Source organism: Primulina eburnea, chromosome 9 (assembly GCF_022965805.1).
Source record: "Primulina eburnea isolate SZY01 chromosome 9, ASM2296580v1, whole genome shotgun sequence".
NCBI lineage: Eukaryota > Viridiplantae > Streptophyta > Magnoliopsida > Lamiales > Gesneriaceae > Primulina > Primulina eburnea.
In genome coordinates this window covers 25,601,763-25,619,401 of record NC_133109.1, presented here as the reverse complement: position 1 = coordinate 25,619,401, position 17,639 = coordinate 25,601,763, and the positions used below count along the sequence as shown (strand labels likewise).

Sequence of the window (17,639 nt, the reverse complement as noted above, 5' to 3'; positions counted from 1 at the left end):
TCTTCTGGATCTGGATCTCGATCTAGCGGTGTTTTCCGTTTTGGTAAGAAGAAGGAATCTTGTGCGCATTGTGGGAAGAACCATCCATCGGAGCAATGCCGAGCAGCCGCAGGAGCTTGTTATCAGTGCGGAGAGATGGGGCATATTAAGAAGAATTGTCCTCAGTTGCGAGGTGGAGCAGGATCCAGTTCTGGATCTCAGACGACTGTTCAGCAGAGGAGACAGGGTCAGGCAGTGGGTAGTTCGAATCTTCGACCTCGTGCCCAAGGTCAGGTGTTTGCGCTGAACCAGGATCAGGCTGCAGATGAGACCGGGAGAGTCATAGCAGGTACTTTTTGTTTATGCGGTATTCCTGCTTTTGTTCTTATAGATACCGGAGCATCTCATTCATTCATTTCTGCACGATTTGTTAAGCGTCATAAGTTACCGTATGTTTCTCTAGACGTTATTCTTTCTGTTTCTACCCCGATGGGTCATTCGGTTTTAGCCAAGCGTCTAGTGATGGGTTGTCCTTTAGATTTTGAGGGTAACGAGTTGACTGCGAATCTTATGATTCTGGAGATGGAAGACTTTGATTGTATTTTGGGTATAGACATTTTGACTACCTACCGAGCTACTATGGATTGTTACCAGAAGCTTGTTCAGTTCCGTACGACTGAGAGCTCTAGTTGGTTTTTCTATGGTGAGGGAGCGCGACCTCCGATGCCAGTGGTATCTGCTCTGAAAGCCTGTCGTGCTTTAGAGGCGGGCGGGGAAGGCTACCTCATCTATGCGATTGATACGTCCACAGGTAGTGTTGGTATAGAGGATATTCCAGTGGTTTGTGAATTTCCTGATGTTTTTCCAGATGAGATTCCTGGTTTTCCTCCGGTTAGAGAGGTGGAGTTTGGCATTGAGTTAATGCCAGGGACTGCACCGATTTCTCGTGCCCCTTATCGTCTTGCGCCGTCAGAGATGAGGGAACTGAAGCAGCAATTGCAGGATCTTCTTGATAAAGGTTATATTCGCCCGAGTGTTTCACCTTGGGGAGCTCCAGTTTTGTTTGTCAAAAAGAAGGATGGATCGATGCGATTGTGTATTGATTATCGCCAGCTGAATCGTGTGACGATCAAAAACAAGTATCCATTACCTCGTATCGATGACTTGTTCGATCAACTTCAGGGTACCTCTGTTTACTCCAAGATTGACTTGCGATCGGGTTATCATCAGATGAGAGTCAGAAATGATGATATTTCCAAGACTGCATTTCGTACTCGTTACGGGCATTACGAGTTTCTAGTTATGCCATTCGGATTGACGAATGCGCCAGCGGTGTTCATGGATCTGATGAACCGAGTCTTTCGTGATTTTCTAGATCAGTTCGTTGTGGTTTTCATCGACGATATCTTGATTTATTCTCACAGTGTGGAGAAGCATGTCCAGCACTTGAGGATTGTGTTGCAGATTCTTCGCGAGAAGCAATTGTATGCTAAGCTGAGTAAGTGCGAGTTCTGGATTGATCGTGTAGTATTCCTTGGTCATGTGATTTCCAAGGAAGGAATTTCTGTGGATCCCAGCAAGATTGAAGCAGTGCTGAATTGGTCACGTCCTACGACGGTGGCCGAGATCCGTAGTTTTCTAGGTCTGGCAGGGTATTATCGTCGCTTCATCGTGAATTTCTCCCAGGTAGCTAGACCTTTGACGCAACTTACTCGGAAGGATGTTCCATTTGAGTGGTCATCTGAGTGCGAAGATAGTTTCAGAGAGCTTCGTCGACTTCTGACTTCTGCACCTGTTTTGGCGTTACCGTCAGGATCTGATGGTTTCAGTGTTTACACCGATGCCTCTTTTCAAGGCTTAGGGTGTGTGTTGACACAGAATGGTCATGTGATCGCTTATGCTTCCAGGCAGCTGAAATCTCACGAGGAGAAGTACCCTATTCATGATCTAGAGTTGGCAGCTATAGTGTTCGCACTGAAGATCTGGCGTCATTACTTGTACGGGGTTAAGTTTGAAATCTTTACTGATCACAAGAGTCTGAAGTATCTGTTCACTCAGGCTGAGTTGAACATGAGACAACGTCGTTGGATGGATCTACTGAAAGATTATGACTGCGAGATCAAGTACCATCCAGGCTCTGCGAATCTCACAGCCGATGCTCTTAGTCGTAAGGTGAGAGCCTCTGCACTTCAGACCAGTGCTATGATTAGTACTATTCAGGATTGTTGTTCGTTGGGATTTAACTTCAAACATCGGAAAGGTATGGAGAGCATTCGTGTTGCTACCATTTTATCTGAGCCAGCTTTGTTCGCTCGGATTCGAGATGCTCAGATATCTGATCTGAAGACTCAGAGATTAGCTCGGTTAGCGGGTGGAGATAGCGGTTTCCATTATCAGTCTAATGGTCTTCTATGTTTGTCTAATCGGGTTGTACTACCAGAGGATGATAATTTGAGGGAAGAGATCTTGTCTCAGGCTCATCGAAGCAAGTTGAGTGTCCATCCAGGAAGCAATAAGATGTATAAAGACTTGAGGACACGATTTTGGTGGAAAGGGATGAAGCGCAGTGTTTATCAGTTTGTTTCCAAGTGTCTTGTTTGTCAGCAGGTTAAGGCAGAGCACCGTCGACCTGGAGGATTATTGTTGAATCTACCTATTCCTGAATGGAAGTGGGAGCATATCACGATGGATTTCATTACTCACTTGCCATTGTCTTCGAGGAATAGTGATGCTATTTGGGTAGTGGTGGATCAACTCACCAAGTCTGCTCATTTTCTGCCTTATAACCGTGACTTCACTTTCGATCGGATGGCTCGCTTGTACATTCAAGAGATTGTACGTTTGCATGGAGTGCCAGTCAGTATTGTTAGTGACAGGGATCCTCGTTTTACCTCACGATTTTGGGGTAGTTTCCAGTCAGCATTGGGCACTTCACTGAGTCTGAGTACTGCTTATCATCCGGAGACTGACGGTCAGTCAGAGAGGACTATCCGTACGCTTGAGGATATGTTGCGAGCCTGTGTTATGGATTTCGGACCCGCTTGGCAGGATCATTTGCCTTTGATTGAGTTCGCGTACAACAACAGCTACCATCGTAGTATTGGTATGGCACCATTTGAGGCGTTGTATGGGCGACGTTGTCGTACTCCATTATTCTGGGATGAAGTTGGGGAACGACATGTTGAGGGACCGGAGTTAGTCCAGCAGGCTATTGATAAAGTTGCAGTAATCAAGAAGCGGATTAAGATTGCCCAGGATCGACAGGCTAGTTATGCGAACACCAAGCGGCGACCTCTTTATTTTCAGCCAGGTGAGAAAGTGTTTCTCCGAGTTTCGCCTTTTCGCAGGATTTTGAGATTTGGTCTCAAGGGTAAGCTATCTCCGAGATTTATTGGTCCTTTTGAGATTCTGGAATGTGTGGGAGATTTGGCTTACAGGTTAGCATTACCTCCGTATCTGTCTGGGATTCATGATGTGTTTCACGTATCCCTTTTGCGACGATATGTGGCAGATGAATCACACATTTTACATCCATCTGAAGTTCAACTTGAATCGGATTTGTCTTACGTGGAGCGACCAGTTCAGATTCTCGATCGCAAAGATAAGGTGTTGCGGAATAAGATCATTCCTCTTGTCTTAGTTCAGTGGCAGCGTAGAGGCACTGAAGAAGCCACTTGGGAGCTAGAGAGTCGTATGCGTTCGGAGCATCCAGAGCTCTTTTGAGTTGTACTGTAGTTGTACTATGGATGTATGTATGTTTTCCGTTGTAATCCAATTATCAGTTGTGTTTGGCAACAATTGAGATGTAATAACAATGTTGTTATTTCAGTTTTGTTCATACTATAAACTTGATTTCGAGGACGAAATCTTTTAAGGGGGGGAGAATGTAGTAACCCGATTCCTAATTTGAGTTAATTATCGGATTAATTATATTTTCGGTGGGATCGGAAGGACCGAACAAGTTCGGATCGTCCGATGAGTTCGGATCGTCCGAGCCAGGTGTCGGACCGTGCGAGACAGGTGGCTGGACACGTGGAAGGGTTCTGGACACGTGGTAAGGTTCGGATCATCCGATTGGGGTTCGGATCGTCCGAGACAGGTGGCTGTACTCGTGGAAGACATGCAAGGATCGGATCGTCCGATCAGAGTTCGGACCGTCCGAAGTGTGCCGGATCGGAGCTTCCGAAATGGTTCGGATCGTCCGAACATTGGCTATAAATAGAAGCGCGAGGCTTCATTTGTGACTCGCCAATTCAGAGAGTTCCATAGCATTTCAGTCGTTTCTGTGAGATTCTAGTCTTTTTCCGAGGTTCGGGCACTAGCGGGGAGCTGCTGGTCTTGTAGCGGAGCTGTTCTCTAGTTTGGAGCTAGCGGCATCAGTGGGCTAGCGACGGACGAAGGTTTGGAATTGTATCAGTATTATCTCAGGATTATCTAGTTAAGTCTGGTAGATAAGTTTAGTGATGGTTTTCACTTGATGAATAGGCTTGGACTAGACCTGTTGTCTGGTTATTCCAGTGGATTAGGATTGCTGTGATAGAGGTACGAAAGTACTATCCGAGATATCCTGGTCGAGTATACATTCTTATATGTGTTGCATGATTATGTGGTGCATTGATATATGTCATATGATGCATGCTATTATGTCACGTTTATTACTGCATGTTGCATTTCATGTTGAGCCGTATCTCCTTCGAGATAGCCTTTACTGTTGAGCTGTATCTCTTTCGAGATAAGCTATATATCTTGTGGGGCCGCTCAGCCCTGTCTTGTCTTGTGGACGCATGGACACCGAGAGTACACAGTGGCCGACGGGTCGGGAGGGCTTCGGTGATCCGGGACATTTTAGGTCCACGTCTGTTCTTGCAGTGGATGCAGTGACCCAGAGGTAGTACCGCGCGGCACTATCCACTTGACGCCTCTAGACTGAGCATTTTGAGATCTTTTGTGACTCCTGTTTCTTGACTACCCTGGTATCATATCATAGCATGTGCATTTCATATAGGTTTGTATACTCATGCTTTTGTACTGGGCGTTCTTATCGCTCACGTCCTCGGTTTTGTTTATCTTGGACACCCCATTTCCACGGGGCAGGCCTCAGGTTGGATGGCTCAGGAGGAGCAGGAGGAGGACATTGAGTAGCTGGTTGGTTTAGTTTTCAGTGTTTTCCATTTGATTTGATATGATTGTAGCAGATACTTTCAGTTAGTTGAGTATTTTGGATTTCGATTGGGTTGTATAAACTATTGTTGTTAACCATATTTCCGCTGTTATCTCTGATTTTTATTAATTAAGTTAATTGCATGCTTAGTTCTCAACTAGTAGGTGATTCTGGAACGGGTCACTACAGTTTGTGATTGGGCGTATATCGTATTGCTAACCGGATTAAGTGGTATGATGAGATTATAATTGGTATGTACATTGGGGTGTGATTACCGGATTTTGGCTTTTCAGTTGTTGAATTTAGTTGTTGTTGGTGTGAGTTTTGATACATTAATTGATATGGCGCTGAAAAAGAGGTTGAAAAAAGGGTGTCTTGTCCTCTTCAAGCTTCGATTCTCATAGATTTTGGAACGAGGAGACCCAGCAGATATATGATAGTTCTATGACACGGCCCATAATACCGGAACGGGGGTTCAATTTGTCCATTCCACGTGGTGTGATCATAGAGGAACTCGAACGTAGAGGATGGCTTGAATTCGCTCAACATCCGTCGTACGCCGTCATCTCGATTGTGCGGGAATTCTTCGCCAACCTCCGGATTCGGCATGACGAGTCCAAAGTATTGGTCCGAGGTAAATTGGTATCGTCCGACTCTCGAACGATCAACACGCTATATCAGATGCCCAGTTTCGACCAGGACGAATACAGTTAATTCCTCGAAGCAGGTATTGATTACACAGAGGTCATCCGGACCATATGCCAAGCTGGCGCCGTCTGGAAAATGAGCTCAAGCAGGCCTACTTCTTTTTAAAAAAAGCGACATGGGACCTAACGCAAGCGCCTGGACATCTTTTGTACTGGCCCGAATCCTCCCATCCTCTCACTACTACGATGTCACCAAAGACTAAGCCGCATTGATTTATGCCATCCTGATGGGAAAATCAGTTGACGTGGGGCGAATCATTTATGGCTTGATTATGAGAGCCAGCGCAGGGTTAGCTACGGTTGCTCTTCCTTGTCCCCACACTGTTACTGAGCTATGCCGCCAGGCCGGCGTCTCATGGGCCCCCGATGAACCAGTGCTCAAGCCGAAGGCTCCCATTGTTGCTTTCTTTGGAGCCGCATCCTATGTTCCCCATGAGTTCATCAAACGAAGAAGAGCTCCCACACAACAGCTACCAGCACCACCACTTGCAGCAGCCAGAGAGCGCAGGGGAGACAGATTGAGGCGACTAGAAAATGAGATACAGGATCAGAGGCAGTTACTCGTCGAGCAGCGCCAGGTGCTGGATTCACTTCAGTACCGCACCGACCACTTCATGGGGTACATGATGGACTTTACCTCCGTGCTTGCTCAGCGGTTCTCACCTATAGGTCCAGAGGATCCCATGTTTCCCTAGACACCTATATGGCCACCATAGTATCCAGCACCTCCTCCACAGGCCCCACCCCAACACATGGACGAAGATGTTGATGATGATGACGGCGAGCACTGACGCTCGTCGTGGGAGGTATGATTGTCCCGTTCTTTCTTGTTTATACATTGAGGACAATGCATATTTTAAGTTTGGGGGGTGATTTGATTTGAGTTGATGTTTTAGTGTTTTATTTGATTTGATGCTTTAGTATTTTAATTTAGTCTTTATGTCTATTTTTAGTCGTTAATTTTTTTTAGAGTTGTGGAATTAACGTGATAACCAATCAATGATGAGAGTTGACCCGAAACACATGTTGTCCATGATTATGAATCCGAATGCATGGTATCTTTACTTAACCGTTTACACATTAATTCACGATTGCTATGATTTTTTATACATCCGATGTCAAGAGAGTGTTCATGTAATTTGTGATTTGGAATGTATGGATGGACTCCAAAAACTGCATATTGATTACTTGTTGTTGAGTTACATGTTCACTAACACAAAAAATAATTCAGGCAATCTTTGATTTATTTTGTGCCTGTTTTTTTTCCCTTGAATAATTTGTCAATTGTTAGCCCTTTGAGCCTGAATGAGAATGCGATGTATGATTTGTTCTGTTAAAATACCCGAAAACATGATCTGTCTGTGTTTGTTGATTGGTAAATTGAAAGTAGTCTAGAACTTGTTTTGGCATTCTTCGAGGCGAAATACGAGTATTGTGTGACTTAGGGATGATTTAGGCGATTTTTGGAACGTTCGAGCCTTTCAAGCCTACCCATAACATCATATGATACCCTAGTGTCCCGTGTTTGAGCTTAATGAAAATCGGATGGAGTGTGCCAAAAGCCCCCATTCGTATCAATTCTAAACTCCTACGTCAACTACCAACTTTTGAGCATATACACTAGTACCTACCGAAAACTGAGAGAAAACGAACCTGTGTATCACTACAAAAGTTCTTCTCCCTTGTGTGCATATAAGAATATCATCGAAAAAAGAGAAAAAATTTGAATAAAGAGTAAAAGAGTATGACATGTGATGTGAAAAAGAGGACAAAATGGTGAATATGTTGTGGCAAGGCAAGTGGAAGTGAAACAAAAAGAAGAAGGAGACGCATGTTGAAAAATAAACTGGTTTGTTTTCTCTCACTTTTGATTCTCTACCTTCATTTGTAGCCATTAGCCATAGCCTAACGTTATAAGCTTAAAAGACCTATTGACCAAGTCACACGTACCCAATATACTAGTAGAGAAGAGTTGTCAAAGTTAAGCCTATGGACACTTGAAAAATTCCGCCAATAGACATATAATTTGATTGTGTACATGTGTGCATCTCATGATGTTGGACTTTATTTGGTTAATTATTGTCTTCTGATTTTCATTTTTTTAGCCAAATGTTACCCTATAAGCCCTGTTGATTTGTGAAAGTAAATGTGTGTCTCAATGGTTTTGTTAATTACATGTGTGTCGAGGAGTCCAGAATTTTATGAGATAAAAAGTTTTAAACTTATCTTGACATTTGGATTGGGTAAACAAGAATAGCAAAACACACACGCACGTGAACTGTGAGTAATGTGGCATGTGGTTGATTCAATATCATGGACACTGTAATCTTTGAGGCTAGTGGTTATCTTTTTATTCCATAATTCTTGTTCGTTCAGTTATTTTGTTTAGGATGTGTTGAGTCTGGTTTAGTTAATGTTTCATTTTATTTTGCTCGGGACTAGCAAAACTTTAAGTTTGGGGGGTTTGATAAGTGCATTTTGTGCACTTAATTATCCTTACAATTCATATAGATTGTTAGTTTTCTTGGGCTGAATTATGCGTTTTTGTTATTTTTGGTATGATTGCAGGAATTTAGGTACGACTACGACATGGGCGTGAAAATGAACTAAAATGGCGCTTAGGAGAAGAAGTGTGAGCAAAGCAAGTGCTGAGGGCAGTGCATCGCGCATATGCGCGATTTATTTTCGCGCACATGCGCGACTAGGACAGAAAGATCGGCGCACATGCGCCGCTCAAGGCGCGCACATGCGCGACCCAGGCAAAAGGCTCCGCGCATATGCGCCATACTTTGTCGCGCATATGCGCGCGGCGCGATATCCAGTAATAAATAGGTTTCGACGTGGTTTTCTTAAGGGTTCCGAAAATTCTCGACGCAGCCGACATATCATTGGAAGAAGGAGAGTAAAAGTCAGAGCACGGAACGCGAAGAACGGAGATAGAAGATGTTGAATCCGGACATGGAGACACACTTCCATCTCTCGCCCACACGTTTCTAATTCGGTTCTTTGCTTTTACGTTTTAATGATTACAAACAGGTTTTGTTGTGATCTAGATTTGAGTATGAACTAATTCTATTTTCTAGAGATTGTAGTCTTGGTTTACCATATGTTATTGACGTTTTGAATTTTCATCTAATTAATTTATCGTGTTTATTTGTGATTTCTTGTCATTAATTCTTTTGAATTACTGGCCATAATTGGATTGATAAAATAATTAAGATCTAACACTCGAGAGAGGGGATTGAAATTAGGACAGGAGAAATCGAATCGTTAGATATTTATAGCGTACAAAAGACGTAGAACTCTGACGAATACATAATAGGACCTTGGTTGCATTTATTACGTGTTGCTTGATTTTGCATAGACATATTAAAATAGGTAATAGGTAATACAATTCTATTTAACACTTGAAAAAGGAAATAGGAAAATTGCGAGTTCTTGGTTAGTAAACACGATGCAATTTAATAACATGTTAGGTAATTTTAATTTAGCATAGGGAAAATCAGATGAAATCATATCTCTATATTTATTTACTCATTGAAATTCGATTGCGTGCTAAAATAACAAGAATTGTTATTTTATCTGAATTGATTATAAAACAACCATTTGATTTGTCTAAATAAAGTTGAGCTATGTCAATTATGGTAATTAATATACAATTTTAAATAATTACTCTTCGTGGATCGATATCTGTACTCAAACCAGTACTAAAACTTGATACCGTACACTTGCGGTAGTGAAAATTCGCAACAATATGCCTACTTGTTTCTATGGTTAAGAGTCAACAACTCACTAGTTGTGACTGATGCAAGTGAGGATTTTGATGTTGAGACAGGAGGGTTGAATGACTGAACTGGCTAGGTGGATGGTGCAATAACCCGAGGACCTATGCATTGTTAGTTTTTCGCACAGTTATGATTTTACATTTATTTAAAGATTTTGATGATTTTTGGAAGTAAGAGTGGTTGAGAGGAGTTTTGACGTTTATGCTACATATATATGTATGGTTCGGCCTTATGGTTTTAAAAAGGAAAAATAATTTCCAGTACATTTTAAAGAAAAAGGAGTTAGAGACGTTTCACCAATAATATGACGCCATTTATTTTTACGTGTCAAACCGACCCATCAATATTGAATTATAATGGACGATCGCCATGAATTCCCTCAATAATATGAGCCGAAGTCATGGGAGTTATATTCAATTCACATCATATGATCGGTGGAAGTCACAACTATTGGGCGTCCAGACTTCGCCAATGATATGACCCAGACACTGATCGTGCGTAGCATTCATCACAGAACCATGGTTAATGGAAGACAATAATAAATTAAACAATTGTAATTTTTTTTTTACTGTTTGATATAAATTTTGAATCTTATTCAAATGGGTGATTTTAAAATTTAAAATTGTCTCATCATTTTAATTTAAAATCACGTGTCACGAGTTTGTATGTTTGTCATATTCATGCAACTATATTATTTAATAATACATATACTATTATATATCGCATATATATCATAATATGACATTCAACAACAAAAATTAATAAGGATGATCGATTACCAACACCATGTGAGCCAGACATGGATCTAGGCCCATAACCTAGGTGAATGCAAGGATGTAAATGCAACTTATTACAAGAGTTTCTAATATTTTACTTGTTTTCATCTTGTGCATCGGACCCACCATCTTCCAGTTTTGATCTCGCACTATTTCTAATAATTAAATGTGAATATGAATGACACATAAGGGATACATCTCATGTGGTGAGAATGAGCCATAACTAGACCTACTGTAATAATATCAAAATGAATAAAACAGTAAAATATCCTAACATACACCTATCACATTGGTCAAGGTTCTCAATCATCCTTCATGCATTTAATATAACATATTAACATCAATTAATTAAACAAATTAATTAATTGATTAAATAAAAAAAATAGTACTTTTATTACTAACCACCACAATTATTAAAGAAGTTAATAAATTAAATAAATATCTTTTATTTAATTTTCAATTTATTCAATAATAATTGTTTTTTCGTAAAATTTAGTTTTACTATAAATAATTAAAATCATATTCTAATTATTTATTTTATAAGAAAATTAATTTAAAAAAAGAAAATCCTCTCTAGACCCGAACAATTCAAGCACATGACCCAACACAGTGCCTGAGACGTTCCTGGGCCCATGCTCGTGTTGTCCGATCAGATCGGGCATTGTCAGACACGCTGTGCGCTCACAAGTCCGTGTAGGCGGCCGCGCTGCACATCGCGCGTGTGATGCGCGTACGATGACTGTTCGGAACAGTTTCTGGCAGTTCTGAAATTTTTTTTTGTTTTCTGATTAAAATCAAAATTCTAATGGTGCATCAATTTTCTGAAAAATTATCTTGTGTGGTTAGAAAATAATTACTCAACGTGAAATTAAATCATACGATATAGAGAACCAGACTCTGATACCACTATTGGGGAATCGATTTTCTCGTGTCCAAAACACAACAAAAGTTTTAAAATTTTTAATTTGACGTTCAAATAATGTCTTTGGATAATCATATGGTTTAAACAAAATTACACATTCATAGAGTGTTTATGAATATACTTTTAGTGAGATAATCACTTGGCACCAATTATTCCGAGATTGGCGGAAATAGCTCTCGTACTATTCCCTACGAATGATCTTCTTGAAATCTTCTTTCTCCAATCAAGTCCATGACTAGAAAGTTTGCTCCTCTTCTAAATTGCACTAAAAAATTTAGAAGATATTTTTATCGTTTGAGATTAAAAAATTATTTGACTTGTAGTATTGAACCATTAACCTTATTTTCTTAATTATAGTTTTAGGTTATTTAATTAAATTTAATGAGCTTAGTTAATTAATTTGAATAGTCCATCTATTTTAATTAATTATTATATTAAAATTCATTAAAAACTTTAATTATTTATCATGTTGGACTTGTAATTCTACAAGCCTATTATACATAATTTCTATTATATTTAATTTAATATTTAATAAACTCAATCTTTGAGTTTAATATTTTAAACTCTCGATTTTCATAAAATCAACTCGTCGAATTTAATTTATCCAAATTTTAATTTTCATAAGTTCTATTCCTTTAATTTACTATATCATAATTTTATATAATTCAACTTCTTTAATTTATTGTCTCAATGGGAACAAATAATCCAGTGCTTGTGTAACCCTCATTGGTTTAGGGATACAGCTAGTCGTGAGTTCACAACTTATTATGATTTATGAAATTTTACTTTATTCGGGCTTACCCTAATTTGTCTTATTCCATGCACCAACATTTGATCATGAGAATGTCATAAATCATTTTCTGATCAAACCCATCGAATCCTGGTAAGAGCGTCTAATAGTATCATCTTATGATTCTCTATGTATCACTGATAGTTCCTGTAAGAACCAATCGCTTATGATTAATGTACAGTACGTCCCATTCATATCATATATCCCGATCGAATCTGCAACCATTGGTTCATCAATGGTTGCATATTAGATTCGATAGCTATGTGATACAATGAAGAAATATTCATAGTGTCATCACATGCATAACTAGAGAACCCTTGTCCTAATGTACATCTTACACTATGGCCAGAGATTTCATGCATTACTATTAGATCACGTAAGATATCGATGCGGTGAATTTCCGACTACAATATTCTGGCTCTTACACGTGTCTCAATTGCACCCAACCTCACCATTTTGTTACCCTCGTCAAGTCGGTAAACGAGTGAAAGTACAATTCTAGTATGTAGAGACTCAATGTTATCCCGGGTCGTAAAGACTAAACCACATACTTTTCTTCTCATGAATTACAACTATTTGGAAAGTTCGAGGGAGGGTTGTTCGGTACAATTATTACATGATTACCTATCTGCATAATTGGACATCTCCATGTCCTTACGATGAAACATGATACACAACATCACATATGCTAGTCTCAAGCTCAAGCGACCTTTATCCTTGTTTTTAGGGCGCTGAATCGACTAGTAACGAATTTAGAATATACAGTATTTACAAATGAGTTTCAGTTTCAAGATCGAATTACGATTTATTTGTATTAAAATATAATAAATATTTTTATCTATGCCGATTGTATGGGTACGAAGATAAAGCAAAACGAAACCATGAAATGTAAATTATATTAAAACGAAGACTGTTAATTACAACTGAGTCAATAAATTCCTCAACCAACAGTTGACTTATAGAACATCTGCTCCACCACTATCAAATGGATTCAAGGTTAAGTCAATCTATTAATCATCATGACCAAGTTTTGGTCTTCCTAGAATTTGATATTTTGAAAATTTTCTATAGAAACAAATTTAGAAGGTATATTTCTAAAAATTATCCTTAGTTTGCATTGAGGTTTCTCAAGTAGAGTGATGGATTTCATGACACAACTATTATGTTGTTACATAGATGACTATACTGTCTGCAGGATTATTATTGAACCAAACATAATTAAATTTATGTTATATGCTTCACTTTACATACTCTCCCACATAAATTGTCACGTCATTGATGAAATATAATATCACATTTTTCATTGTCTGTGTAGACAATATAAAAGATGCTGGGTAAATAATTGTCATTAAAAACACATTTTCTTACTGTATATATAATCAAAATATCTGCTAAATGAACAGAACCTACGCAACAAAACCAATGGGTGGTTTTAGTAATACAAATGGTGTTATTTTTATTATTTCATCTTTGTTTATATCTTATTTTCATTTTTTTTTATATTTAAGATACTATTGTAATCATTTAATATCGTTAAGTATTTCATTTAAAAAAATGCATCTTATTTGTTATTTTTCCGTATTTGAGTGAATTGGTTTTAAAATGATAGAAAATTAAAGGTTACCACATTTTATTGGTATAATAATCATTTAATATTTGTATTTTTCTTCAAATATTTGTTTATATTTAGTAAACACAAAATAAATATATCTTCAAAATTTGTTTATTTTATGAACATAAAACTCTTGAGAGATCGTTTCATGACTTATTTTTGTGAAATGAATCTTCGACCAGATCCGACTAATAAAAAAACTATTTTTTATACAAAAAAAATATTGATTTTCATTATATTTATATATCGGATCGATATGTCTCACGAATATATATCCGTAAAACAATCTAACAAGAGACATGTTCTTGAATAAATTGGCAAATCAATAATTTCAAGCTACTTCAAAAGACTCATCATACACTCAAAGTCGACTCAATTACAAACTCAAGGTACTGGAACTCAATCAAACAAAAAATGCAATAGTAGGTTTTATGTGAGACCGTCTCACGGATCTCAATCTGTGAGACGGGTCAATCATGCTCGTATTCACAATAAAAAGTAATACTCTTAGCATAAAAAACAATACTTTTTCGTGGATTATCTAAATAAAGATCCGTCTCACAAAATACGACCCGTGAGACCGTCTAACATAAATTTTTGCCGAAATGCAAATGTGTCGTGAGTTACTCGACTAAAGCACGGTCAAAACTCGAGTCATCACTGTTTGCGCAATAGGTGTAAATAATAAAAGTAGTTTCGAAAATAAAAAGGAACAACGTGTTTCGATTCTTTCAGTAGTAATATCTATCATTTCTGAGAAACTACTACCTGGTTTCGTCCACCCACCAACAATCCAACGCAGATCTCCATTTTGGCTTCTCCAAATGAGCTCCATTTCAATTTTCCTCCCACATCAACATCAGTCCCACCACTACAACTTCACCTTATTCAACCCACAAATGCGATTCTTCGCCGCCTTCTCCCGAACGCGTCAAAGTAAATTTTTTTTCCTCACCTAATTGATCTCCCCAAACCCAGATGGGTCGTTTGATTTGTTGTGTTTTGGTGTTGATTTTACAGCTATTCATCACTACTGTGTCTGCTAAACGGGCCCTCCAGCAAAGCGCCAGTGCTTCGACTGCATGTCCCATGGATTTCGGTGTGCTGAGGCGCCTGGCGCAGGGCGATAAGCTGCTGAGCGTCGATTCCGGCGCTGAGTGCCAGTATATCCTGCAAGGGCTCCGACTCGTCCAGTCAGAGTATCTCCGTCGCAGCAATTCGTTCCTCCCGCCCCTCGATTCGGCCGAGTCGTGCTGGGACTCGTACGAGTCGCTGGTCAATGACTATATGCCCAATTTCAATATCCGCCAGCGCTGCGGCTTTCAAACGACGTGGATCGCTCGCGGATGCATGAACATCACCAGCCGCGTTGCGTTTGAGTCTGTGGTCCCGCAAGCCGCGCTGAAGGACGTAGTTACGGCGTGTAATCAATCGCTGCTCAACAACTCCCCTTGCGCTACGTGCACCACCGCGCTTTCTAGCCTTCAGGCATCTTATCTCTCAGGACCTACGGATGGGAATGTCTCCGATTGCACGGCATATCCTTTTATCTACGCCGCAGCTTTTGCGAATCAGTTTGGGCCTAGTGACCAAGGTACGGCAAAGTGTTTGTTTAATCTCGACTTTACATCTTCTAATTCGAGTGGTAGGACGAGAGTGATCGTGATTTCTGTTGTGGCGGCGGTTTGTGGACTCGTATTGATTCTTGGTTTTTCTGGGTTTTGGTGGTTGAGGAGGAAAAAGGCAAGAGATTTGAGGCAAAAGTGGAAGAACATGAGAAATTCTGGTGATGTGCGTTTTGGATTAGATTCCATCAGTGCGAGCACTAATTTGATTAGGTTTACATTTGATGAAATTAAGGCCGCAACTAACAATTTCTCTAGGCAAAATATAGTTGGGAAAGGTGGCTATGGAAATGTTTATAAAGGTGTATTACCAGATGGTGCTGAAGTGGCATTGAAGAGGTTCAAGAATTGCTCCGCTGCTGGAGATTCAAATTTTACGCACGAGGTAGAAGTCATCGCTAGTGTCAGGCATGTAAATTTGGTGGCTTTGAGAGGGTACTGTACTGCCACGACTCCAATGGAAGGGCACCAAAGAATAATTGTATGTGATTTGATGAAAAACGGGAGCGTTCATGATCATTTGTTTTCATTATCGGACAAGAAGTTGAGTTGGCCTATACGCCAGAAGATTGCGCTCGGTACAGCTAGGGGCTTGGCCTATTTGCATTATGGAGCACAGCCTGCTATTATTCACAGGGACATCAAAGCTAGTAACATACTCTTGGATGAGAAGTTCGAGCCCAAGGTTGCGGACTTTGGATTGGCGAAGTTTACTCCAGAGGGAATGACTCACTTGAGTACCAGAGTCGCAGGTACAATGGGATACGTGGCACCCGAGTATGCATTATATGGACAGTTGACGGAGAGGAGCGATGTTTATAGCTTTGGAGTTGTACTTCTTGAATTGATAAGCGGGAAAAAAGCACTCATGGCGTTCAATGATGGACAACCTACCCTTTTATCTGATTGGGCCTGGTCCTTGGTTAGAAAAGGGAGAGCAATGTCCGTTGCCGAAGAGAATATGCCCGATTTGGGCCCTCCAGAGATAATAGAGAATTATGTTTTAGTGGCTGTTCTTTGTTCACACCCTCAGTTGTATGCCAGGCCGACAATGGACCAGGTCGTTAAGATGCTGGACATGGATGTTCCGGTACCTTCAATACCCGAAAGACCAATATCTTTGATTGCAAATATTGATCACATCGAGAGATCGGTGGGCCGTAGTGGATCCGGTCAATTGTCCACCCCTGCTGGTTATCATACTTATACACTTGACGAAGAGCGTCCCGAGAAAGAGAGGGAGAGTAATGAGAACTCCCTTGATAGGTGACAAGGGAGATCAGATAACCAGCCTTCTGTAAATAAATTAATAGGAAATTCCCGCCAGAGTTTGCATCCGTCGAGCCATGATGGTTTGCTCATGGACACGGACTTCCTTGCTCTTGGAAATTGTTAATACTCTTGTATAAATCATTGATAAAGTATTTGTAAAGATACATGAGAGAGTAGTGTTAGCGCATTTGATGTTGCATCTGTAGCGAGTCTGCAGGAGGAGATCATGGTGAAATCAAAATGTCAAAAGTTCCCTGCTCTGTCCATTTTCAGAAGCAATCCAGTGTTTGGCAACTTGGTTTCACCATGAGCTTTCCCAGGTTGTTAATGCTGATACACTCAGAAAGGTAGCTTTTATTCCACTAGATCTTCAAATCTTAGCAGCTCAGCCACCAGATTACCAGGGTTTTTGTTGCTTACAGGCTAGAGTTGTGCGATCAATAATTTGTTGATGAAGCAAAAAGAATTAATGGTTCTAAATTTCGACAACAAATGTTCTTTAAAATAAAATCAGTAAAATACATATAAATGTCTTGCAAACCAGAAACTTTAGCCTTTGACCTACCAGCTAGCTCTAATACTACATGGAGAAAGCTGTCAGTTGAGTTGACTCCCTTGCTTGCATCGCGCTGAAATTAACTTTCCCGGACAACTGATAAAATAAGAAGAGTTTATTAGTCCTGCACCATCAACAATAACTTTGGATGATAAATTAAAACGGGAAATTGGGGAAAAATACCTAAAGTTCAAACTCTTTTTAAGTGCAGTCTCTACTCTATATTTTTTTAACTCTGCACTCCCTAGTGAGATAATAAAGTACTTTCACCTCCTTTATCCATTTGAAACACCCAAATCTTATTATCATCGTAACCAACCAATAAGACAAATCTTATCATCAATTTTTTTCCCAAGGAGAACAAGAGAAGTTGTGTATAAATTAATTTGAACCTTTTTTTAATATGAGTGTCGTGTTATCGTACTCTTGAGATGATATTTCCGTTATTAAGCTG

The 17,639-nt window shown here is 39.8% G+C and overlaps 1 protein-coding gene across 1 annotated transcript; it reads left to right on the top strand.

The window, feature by feature from the left end:
• The first annotated feature begins 14,479 nt into the window (after window positions 1–14,479).
• On the top strand, window positions 14,480–17,176 carry LOC140841383 (probable LRR receptor-like serine/threonine-protein kinase RKF3). Its single transcript, XM_073208747.1, has one exon. The coding sequence runs from the start codon at window positions 14,711–14,713 to the stop codon at window positions 16,625–16,627; it is 1,917 nt and encodes a 638-aa protein (XP_073064848.1). The 5' UTR covers window positions 14,480–14,710; the 3' UTR covers window positions 16,628–17,176.
• Window positions 17,177–17,639: the final 463 nt, after the last annotated feature.

Excerpts from the sequence above, each read along its gene's own strand:
- LOC140841383 (XM_073208747.1), top strand. The coding sequence starts at position 14,711 with ATGGGTCGTTTGATTTGTTGTGTTTTGGTGTTGATTTTACAGCTATTC.